Source organism: Eschrichtius robustus, chromosome 2 (genome assembly GCF_028021215.1).
Source record: "Eschrichtius robustus isolate mEscRob2 chromosome 2, mEscRob2.pri, whole genome shotgun sequence".
Classification (NCBI taxonomy): domain Eukaryota; kingdom Metazoa; phylum Chordata; class Mammalia; order Artiodactyla; family Eschrichtiidae; genus Eschrichtius; species Eschrichtius robustus.
In genome coordinates, this window is record NC_090825.1 from 147403109 (window position 1) to 147414062 (window position 10954).

The window sequence follows — 10954 nt, forward strand, 5'->3', positions numbered from 1 at the left end:
AGAAGACTTAATCTTTAGTCCTAGTCATGTTCAGTGTGCTTCATTTTTTACTATAGGCACAGCCCTAAGAGTAGAAGCAAAAGAAAATTCAATAAGCAACCTAGTTAGATGATGTGTATAAATAATATATGGGACACTAAAAATATATAAGGAATAGATTTGCATGATATTCTTGGTGAAGAAAGTAACTGATAAGCTTCCCTGGTGGCGCAGTGGTTAAGAATCCGCCTGCCAATGCAGGGGACACGGGTTCGATCCCTGGCCCAGGAAGATCTCACATGCAGCGGAACAACTAAGCCCATGTGCTACAAATACTGAGCCTGCACTCTAGAGCTCGCGAGCCACAACTACTGAGCCCGCGTGTCACAACTACTGAAGCCCGCACGCCTAGAGCCCGTGCTCCGCAACAAGAGAAGCCACCGCAATGAGAAATCTGCGCACCACAACAAAGGGTAGCCCCGCTCGCCGAAAGCCCATGCACAGCAACAAAGACCCAACACAGCCAAAAAAATAAAAACAAATAAATAAATTAATTAAAAAAAAAAAAAAAAAAAAGAGTAACTGATGTCTTGTAGAGGATGTGTTTGTTCTGAAGTACACCAACCTCAAAAGGGCTGTTGGTATATTCTGGGGCTGGATGCCTAAAAAGTCTATTTTGTATTAGGATATGAGTCAAACTACAACTAGAATTTCTGCAACCACCGTACTAGAATGAAAAGTTCAAATACAATCAGATCTATCAGTTTCACAAGCAGACCTGTTTTCCCGTTTCCCAATAATTCAACAAAATTCAGTATACTAAGTACTTACTATGGTCAGGTCCTGAGAGGTGATTCTCATTTCTCTACCTTTTGTGAAATTTTCATGACTCAATTCTTAGTACTTTCCTCCTCTTTTTACTTACTTATAGCAGTCATTCGCTTTTAAACCTTCAGTCAATCCCCCAGGTGATTCCAAAATCCACATTCATAATCCTGAACATTTAGGAGTTCCATATCTAAACTTCTGCACATTCCTAAATGATATCTCAACTTAAAAATTCTTCTGGGGCTTCCCTCGTGGCGCGGTGGGTGAGAATCTGCCTGCCAATGCAGGGGACACGGGTTCGAGCCCTGGTCCGGGAAGATCCCACATGCCGCAGAACAACTAGGCCCGTGCGCTGCAACTACTGAGCCCGTGCGTCTGGAGGCTGTGCTCCACAACAAGAGAGGCCGCGATAGTGAGAGGCCCGCGCACCGCGATGAAGAGTGGCCCCCGCTTGCCGCAAAGAGAGAAAGCCCTCGCACGGAAACGAAGACCCAACACAGCCATAAATAAATAAATAGATAGATAGATAGATAGATAGATAGATAGATAGATAGATAGATAGATAGGTTCACAAACATGGTATTTTCTTTTCTCTTCTGTATCCGTCCCTACATCCAATAAATCACCAAGTCCTGCCATTTTTTTTTTACCCTAATGGGTTCCTCACTCCAGTCTCTTCCCATTGTAAGCAATCCTCTATCAATGTTTCTCAAACTTTAACGTGCATGAGAATCATTTGAGAATCTTGTTAAAATGCAGATTCTGATTCAATAGTTCAGAGCTAGGGCTTGAGATTCTGCGTTTCTAACATGCTCTCATGTGATGGCAATGCTGCTGGTTGAGGGACCACACCTTTGAGCAGCTGAGGCCACTTTGTTTTCCTTTATTCCCTCAGCATGTGCACAATTTATTCAATGGTATTTTTATCTGTTTAAATAGTGTTTTATAGTTGCTTCATGTGTGCATATTTTATTACGTTTTCCCAGAAAAGGATTCTGACATACTCAAGAAATAGGATAATGATTCCTTTTTTTGGAACAACAGCAACCAATACAAAGTTGGGCATATTATAGGTACTCAGCGCTTGTTAATTTTAAAATGCTTCCCCAGAAAATACAACAATCACCTCTTGATTACGAAGTTGAAGTAGGTTTATGGATTACCTTTGTCAACTTTTTAAAAGCCATTTCACTGCAGGTGCTTCCCTGGTGGCGCAGTGATTAAGAATCCACCTGCCAATGCAGGGGACAGGGTTCGACCCTTGGTCCGGGAAGATCCCACATGCCACGGAGCAACTAAGCCCGTGAGCCACAACTACTGAGCCAGAGCTCTAGAGCCCATGTGCCGCAACTACTGAAGCCCGCGCACCTAGAGGCCTTGCTCCGCAAAAGAGAAGCCACTGCAAGGAGAAGCCCGCACACAGCAACAAAGACCCAATGCAGCCAAAAATAAAAATAAATAAATAGTTATAAAAAATAAAATAAAAACCATTTCACTGCAAATCAACCTTTTCACCAGATCTGACAGAGGAAATAAGCTTAAAACAGCTTTCTAGATTGACATGTATACACCGATGTGTATAAAATTGATGACTGATTAAAAAAAACAAACAAACAGCTTTCTATTCATAGTTAAGAAAGCAAATGTTAATTTGTAAATTACTGGTTATAGATTTATTCTATCTCCATCAGTGAAGCATTAAATACATATTTAAAACTGAAACTATAAGCACAGGCAACAAAGGGAAAAATAGATATACTGGACTTCATTAAACTTTTGTGCATCAAAAGACACCATCAAGGGGGCTTCCCTGGTGGCGCAGTGGTTGAGAATCTGCCTGCTAATGCAGGGGACACGGGTTCGAGCCCTGGTATGGGAAGATCCCACATGCTGCGGAGCAACTAGGCCCGTGAGCCACAATTACTGAGCCTGTGCGTCTGGAGCCTGTGCTCCGCAACAAGAGAGGCCGCGATAGTGAGAGGCCCGCGCACCGCGATGAAGAGTGACCCCCGCTTGCCGCAACTAGAGAAAGCCCTCGCACAGAAACGAAGACCCAACACAGCCATAAATAAATAAATAAATAAATAAATAAATAAATAAATAAACCATTGAAGTTAGTTACCTTACTTTACAGTTTCCAGGATGTGGGGTTTTTAAAAAAAAAAAAAAAAGACACCATCAAGAGAGTGAAAAGACAACCTACAGAATGGGAGAAAATATTTGCAAATCATGTATCTTGATAAGGGTTTAATATACAGAATATATAAAGAACTCTTACAACTCAACAACAACAAAACCCCAAACAACCCAATTAAAACATAGGCAAAGGACTTAAGTAGACATTTCTATCTATTAAAAGAAGATATTCAAATGCCAAATGAGCACATTAACATCACTAGCCATTACAAAACGCAAGCCAAAACTACAATGAGATACCACTCACTTCACACCCACTAGAAAGGCTATAATTTTTAAAACGGGAAATAACAAGTGTTGGTGAAAATGTGGAGAAACTGGAACCCTTGTATGCTGCTAGTAGGAATATAAAATGGTACAGCCACTGTGGGAAAGTTTGGCAGTTCCTCAAAAACATAAACACAGAATTACCACATGACCTATCAATTCCTCGGTTCTCCTAGGTATATATCCAAAAACACTGAAAATAGGGATTCAGCTATGTGTACACCAAAGTTCATAGCTGTATTATTCACAACAGCCAAAAAGTGGAGATAATACAAATGTCATCAATGGATGAAGAGATAATCAAAATGTGGTGTATATATATACAATAAAATATTATTCAGCTATAGAAAGGATTTAGTATTGATACTTGCTACAACAGGATAAACCTGGAAGACATGTAAGTGAAATATACCACCAACAAAACAATAAACATTGTATGATCCTATTTATATGAAATATCTACAACAGGCAAATTCAGAGACAAAACATAGATCAGCGGTTACCACAGGTTGGGAGGAGAGGGGAGCAAAGATATTGCTTAATGGATCCAGAGTCTGTCTGGAGTGATAAAAAACTCTGGAAATACAGTGATGATGGTTGCACGTTGTGAATATAATTAATGCCACTGAACTGTACACTTAAAAGTGGTTAAGGGGCTTCCCTGGTGGCGCAGTGGTTGAGAATCTGCCTGCCAATGCAGGGGACAAGGGTTCAAGCCCTGGTCTGGGAAGATCCCACATGCCGCGGAGCAACTGGGCCAGTGAGCCACAACTACTGAGCCTGCGTGTCTGGAGCCTGTGCTCCGCAACAAGAGAGGCCACAACAGTGAGAGGACCGCGCACCGCAATAAAGAGTGGCCCCCACTCACCGCAACTAGAGAAAGGCCTCGCACAGAAATGAAGACCCAACACAGCCAAAAAAAAAAAAAAAGTGGTTAAGGTGGTGAGTTTTATATGTATTTTACTAAAATTTTTAAAACATAAAACTAGAAAAAAAGAAAAGAACTAGCATTCTTTATTATAGCCCTGAGTTTAAGCTCTGACTCTGCCGTTTGTAAGCTATGCCATGTTAAGCAAGTTATTTAATTTCTCCCAGCTTCAATCCATCTATGAAACAGAGATACTATCCACCTCCCAGAGTTGTTGAAGACTAAACGAGAACATAATCACAGTACCTGTTACATAATAAATACTGGATAAATGGTAGCTGTTGTTACTCAGAAACCATTGTTCTCATCAAGTAGGTGTTAAGGCTGCTATAAATGGATATCTGAAAGAATTCCATGATATTCTCAAGACACTCTGAAATAAAGAAGTCAATGTTCAGCATTCAGAGTTATCCTCCCGTAAACCTGGAAACTGGTGACCGCCTGGGTCAGTAATCTTGGGATATCATTGAATGTACAGAATAAATGACACACCCAGAAAGTGAGAACCTACTTTGTACATCACTATTTTCATTAAAGAAATGATCAAAATATGAATAGAAGGTAACTGGCTGTCTTCAATGAATTTCATTTTATTGTTTGTTCTTCACATATTTCTTATTTTTAAAAATCCTCAGAGATTTAATTACTTAGCAAATGCCTTGGGCTAGAGCCTTGTCTAGAGGACCTAAGTGCCAACCTCAGCATCACAATGTCATAATAAGGTGGAGAACCATACAAAATATGCTGTCTACAAATGTCAAAACAATTGGAAATTCTAGGAGTGTGGAAGCTTGGAGAGACCTGTTAAATAATCTTGCATAACTCCTGTAATATACCTTTCTTGATTAAAATTAGGCATTTAAAAAATGGTCAAAGTAGCTGAAACTCAAAAGCTGAATTCTAGGCAAGGTATGCCAGAAGATACAGCAACTGATTCCAAAACAATAGACAACACAAATCCTATAACATGAATTAAGCCATTTCCATATTCTATAACCTCTCACAAAAATTTCTCAAAATTTCTTCAAAGAACTAATCCACCTAGAAAGGAAGTTTTTCTCAATATACACACAATTATTTGCATACTTAAGAGACTTAGATTCAGAGGGAAAGGGAAAGTACAGTATCTCAAAGAGCCAAAAAAGTTTGTTTGTTTTTTAAAGTCATCTTACTAAGTCTGCTGATATTCAGAAAGTGAAGCCATTCTAAAACGGTGATGTTTGCACAACACTGTGGATGTAATTAAATCTGTCATGAAAAGCATCGGAAACTGTATTTTACTCCATGCTGATAAAAAAATTTTCATAGGCCAATATGTCCAGATTAAAACTACTAACAACTGCTGTACGTCTCAAAAGTGAAGGATCTGTGCCAACACCCTTAGGAAAAAGTCTTTCCCTTCCCAACAAAAATCTATCATAATAAGCAAGAAACTATTTAACATGTTAACCTGAAACACTCACCTGAGCTAATTCCTTTAAACCACAATTAACTCTTTAACTATCATGACAATGAAGAATAAAGGCCTCCCTAATTAAATTCCAGAAGTAATCCTTTTATGCCACACAGCTCATTCCTCACCCCAGTTACATCAGGGTCATGCCTTCTCTCCAGAAAAAAAATAAAGAGGTTTGGTGATTGAGGTTCCTTTTTTCTAAACTTTATTTCAAAAAGGTAAAGCACAGCTTAAGATCCAGAGAACTCAGTTCTCAAAGAAACTGATACTATAGTTATCTAACTAGATACCATTGGTAATAAACTACCAAAAGCTAATACTTCTTGCTTTAAAAAGCCCATGCTAATAATGCCTGGCTCGTCATAAGTCACACTACCAAAAGGCCATAAAACCATAAATTGGTTCAAGTGCATTACCAATAGAAAAACGTTGAATTAGAATATTAAAATAAGTGTGAAAAATTTTAATAAAAACTAAACACTACCTATAACAAGCACACTACCTATACTTACTAAAAAGTAACACCACCTATAGTTCAGTACCATTAATTATCCCCTCACCCGCAGGAAGAATCATCTGACCCCCAAGTTGATCTTAACCTAAGGGTGTTTTCAATCATGCCCTTTTTATCTTCCTGCCCTGTTTTCAGGGCAAATCTCATTGTTAATGTGCCACTGAGTAATTATGCTCTGACTTGAAATGCACTATAAAGTACCGTTTTCATGGACGATTTTTTCAAGACACGCTTCGCTGAGCTCTCAAACTACTTACCCAGGACTTAGACATACAGGATGCCCATACACTTTAAATGAAGTGGCATGGCTAAACACCAGGCAATTCAGGACATTCATCGGCCAAACCATTCATGTACATGGTTTACAGATGGAGCTTAGTGACAGGCAAGCAGCTGGTCTAAATGCTAGCTAGCATGTTAAGAAAAAGTTGTAAACCCACCCATCCCCAAACGACTTAGTCTAGGAACTTATGCCCCACATTTTGAGACGTCTAACACAAGGTTGGAACAAGACCAACACTGTCATCTTTGCTGTTCCTAAAAGCGATTTCTTATTTAAAACATTCTGTCCTCTACACAAGCTATAGAATGGACTCAGCAAGAGGTCATTTAACTAAAAGTAGAATTAACTGTATTATTCTTCTGCTATACTACAACACCAATTGCATTAAAATACTCTCCTCAGCAAACTGCTTTTTACAATAAATAAGAAGTGCGTTTCGTGTTACAAAAACTTTTACAGTACCGATCTTGCTAGGGTAAACGGACTCTCAGGCATTTGTACTTTTATCCTACATATTTTCCTTTACGTAAGACGGACAGGAATTTGACTAGCCCACCCCGACACTGGTCCAACACCCCCGGGCTGTAGCAAGAAGCCACGTTTTACTCGGGAAGACCGTTTCCCCACCCCTCGTTAAAGTAATGCCTGTGGCCGCTTGAGACTTCCCCAGCCGAGCTCCAGAAACTTGCAGGTTTAAAAGGCCAAATTGGAACCAACCAGGGCAGCTGTCATCTGAAACTCAGGAAAGCTGAGACCAGCCAACTCTGCTGAACAAGGACGGGTGCGGAGAGATGTGACGGGGCGCGTCGGAGGGAAGGCATCAGGCTCCCCCCCACCCCCCATCAATTGGCTTTTCTGCAACCCCAGCGCCGCCATCCTGTTCCCGAATAATTAAACCAGCTGGAGAGGGAGTGAGGGTGGCCAGAGGCAGTGTCTGGTCCGAGTTTCCCGAGCCGAGGCGGTGGGGTCGAGAGGCCGAGGGCTACATCCCCGGAGCGCTGAGGGCTTTATCGGGGGCCAGGGAGAAAAGGGGGCGACCCCGCGGCCGGCGGGGCGGCCGGAAGCGGAGCGCGGGGAGTGACGTGGAGGCGGGGATGACAAAGGGGCACGGGGACCCAGGCCGCGCGGCCCGCGGGCCCGCAGGGGCCGGGACAGGTGGCCGGGCCTGGCCGGGAACAATGGGGGGCCGAGGCTGCCCCCTGGCGCTCACCTACCTCCGGTGCCCTCCGAGTTCTCGTTGAGGCTGCCCGAGGAGTCGTGCTGGGCGCCCACACACCCGCCCATGGGGGCCCCCGGCGCCTCGTCCGCCACCTCCGGGCGCTCGTCCGGGCCCGCCGCCGCCTCTGCCTCCTCCGGCGCCGCCGCCGCCGCCGAGCTCCGGACAGGCGCGCCGCTCCGCTCGCCCGCCGCGGCCCAGCCTCCGCCCCCCTCGCCGCTCCACCCACCGCCTTGGCTCGGCCCCTTCCTCCGCGCCCACTTCTACCTCAGTCCCCGGGCCGCCCGCCCGGCAGGCCTGTCCCGCGCGCCGCCCTCGCCTCCGGCTCGGCCCCGGCAGGCCGGGGCTGGCCCATCCCGGGCGAGCCGCAGCTCCCGCCTCACCCCTTCACAGCCCCGCACACCCGCGTCCAGGCGAGCCCAGCGCCGGCGCCGCCCGACCGCCAGGCCCCATCGGCCCCCACGCCGCGGCGCCGCCCTCCGCTCCCGAGGCCTGGGCTCCGCCGGGCCACCCCGGAACAGCCGGGGAGGGCGGGGCCGCGGGAGGCCGCGCACTGATTGGCTGCGGGCGGGGCCGCGGGCGGAGGGGTAGCCAGGAGGCGACGAGGCAAGAGGAGGGTGCCTCCGAGCTGGAGGAAAGGAGGTGACTGGGGAATTGCTCCCGGGGACGAGGCGTGGAAAGTAGGCGTGGAGGAGGAAGAGGCGAAGACGGGAAGAAGAAAGGAAGTCGATGAAGGGAGAGAGAGCAGGAAAGGAGGAGCAAAAGTGAGAAAGGAGAAGTGGAAAGGGGCGAAATCGAGTTTCTGACTCCTCGGGCGGCGTCAGCTCTTTCTTGTAGAAGCGGGTCGGGAGTGGAAGGTGGTGGTGCACAGAGCAGTAGTGATGGGAGACTCGCAGGCGGGGTCCCAAATAACTGGCGGAGGGAATGCATTAGGCTGGCCGAAGGTTGAAGTCCCAGCACCTTTTGGATTTGTGTAGAGTTAAGTGGGTTGGTATCCCGAGTCTGGGCTTACCCTTGCCTGCCCCATCCCCTTGCCCCCTAAAATCTCTGTGCCCCATTATTAGACGTAGAGGCGGTCATTGTGGTTGCAAACTGAACTGAGATTACAGAGGCAAGCCATCCGGTGCAGGGAGAGATAAGCGTGGACCTTAGTTCAGGGGACGTGGGCTAGTTTCATTCTCACAGGACTGATTATTCAGACACAGTGCTACTTCTCAAGATCCTCCCTTTAAGTATCCTAAATCGTCTTTAGAACAAAGTGAAATATAAATAAATAAAATACCCTGCTTTTTCTAAACTAGAATTTGGTACACTGACCACGCCCGATGTTCTTGGCGGTTGCTGTCCCACTCTAAGCCAAATTGTTAATGGTCCCTTCAGAATCGTGCTTCTTGCCATGATGCCTTAAAATTTTTATCACCTCGCTTGGGTCTTTCTAAAGCTTATTTCTGCCTAAGAGCTGTTTTAACTATCTGCTCCATTTTTATAATCAGATTTCTTTTTTTAACATCCTGGGTCAGCTTTTGCTTAGCATTAAAGAAACAGTTTTAAGTAAAATACCTAGGAAAGAGACTCTATGCAGCTTGGAATTTGCATTTAAATATATTTTCATACACTGCTGGTGGAGGAGTAAATTGGTTCAGTCTTTTTGCAAAGCAATTTGGAAACGCAGATCAAGAGCCTTAGAAATGTTCATACCCTTTGACTCAGGATTATCCCACATGTGGGAATCTAACTCACAGAAATAGTCCAAAAGAGGGACAAAGATTCATTTGATAATCAGATTAAAATGAATGTCCAATGAACAAACAAAATCCTATACTTATATGAAAACACAGAAATGCCTTGTGAGAAATAGAAGTCTGCTATATTAAATTTATACTGACAAATTAGCGTTGTCCTGGGTACTCATGAACATTCAAAGAGCTTATATACAAGTGACATCTTTATGAGTTTTCAGAGGGTGCTCTGAAATTCAGTTACTGTGTTATAAAGCCTTCTATCTGATCATTCTCTGCTAAGTATTCACATTGGCAGACAGACACATCACTTCGTCACTTCCCCAAAGGAGAGAAGCTGCATACTGATATCTTCAAAGGGATTGCTTTGTTCTAAATTTTGCTCTAGAAACTGTAGAAACCAAGACTTCCACAATGTCTATTAAACAGATGGTAGGCACCCAAGCGATGAGTGCTTTCTGAGGAGCATTGAGGAGTTGGCACTAGGAGGAGAGAGCAATGTCATTGAGAAATTCTTAGCCATGGATGTTCTCCACCTTGCCTTTATCTTAGAACAGAGACAGAAATTCCCAGGAGAGAGTAATGTGGTAGTTAAGGGCCTCACAGAATCTGGCTTCTGTCCTGTACTAGCTGTATGACCTTAAATTTCTGTACAGCTCAGTTTCCTCACTTACAATTTCCACTGTAAAATTTGGCCAATAGTAATGCTGCAAACCCTGTGGGAACTCCTTATTAACTCTCCTCCTTACTTCACCTCTAGCATCACCTGTCTAGCCATACTGCATGACCCAATCCACTTAAGATGTTTTATATAAACATTCCTTTGTGTGTGTGTGCGCGCTTTTCTACTTTTTTATAACATCTTTATTGAGGTATAATTCATATATCATATATTTCACCAGTTTAAAGGGTAGGATTCAAATCAATTGGTGCAGCCACCATGGAAAACAGCATGGAGATTCCTCAAAAAATTAAGAATAAAACTACCATGTGATCCAGCAATTCCACTTCTGGGTATTTATCCAAAGAAAATTAAAAACACTAACTTGGGACTTCCCTGGTGGCGCAGTGGTTAAAAATCTGCCTGCCAATGCAGAGAACATGGGTTCGAGCCCTGGTCCAGGAAGATCCCACGTGCCGTGGAGCAACTGAGCCCGTGCACCACAACTACTGAGCCTGCATGCCACAACTACTGAGCCCACGTGCCACAACTACTGAAGCCCATGCACCTAGAGCCTGTGCTCCGCAACAAGAGAAGCCACCACAATGGGAAGCCCATGCACCGCAACAAAGAGTAGCCCCTGCTCACCACAACTAGAGAAAGGCCATGCAGCAACGAAAACCCAAAGCAGCCAAAAATAAATAAATTTATTAAAAAAAAAAAAAACACTAACTTGAAGAGATGTGTGTACCCCCATGTTCATTGTGGCACTATTTACAATAGCCGAGATATGGAAACAGGCTAAGTGTGATCAGTGGATGAATAGATAGAGAAAATGTGGTGTATATATACAATGGAATATTACTGAGCCATAAAAAGGAGACCTT

The 10954-nt window shown here is 44.1% G+C and overlaps 1 protein-coding gene across 6 annotated transcripts in view; it reads right to left on the reverse strand.

Moving 5' to 3' along the window:
* UBTD2 (ubiquitin domain containing 2) overlaps positions 1–8163 on the reverse strand; it is a 61404-nt gene extending 53241 nt beyond the window's left edge. The window contains exon 1 of one of the 6 annotated variants that reach the window (XM_068536360.1): positions 8051–8163. Coding sequence is in view for 2 of the 6 variants with exons in the window: in XM_068536365.1 (XP_068392466.1) it covers positions 7662–7735 (74 nt within the window). In the remaining 4 variants the exon portion in view is untranslated. Of the gene's footprint in view, positions 1–7661; positions 7848–7934; positions 8026–8050 lie in introns of those variants that run through there. The other 5 variants (XM_068536362.1, XM_068536363.1, XM_068536364.1 and 2 more) reach the window with 5 other exon arrangements.
* Between the last annotated feature and the right edge of the window lie 2791 nt (positions 8164–10954).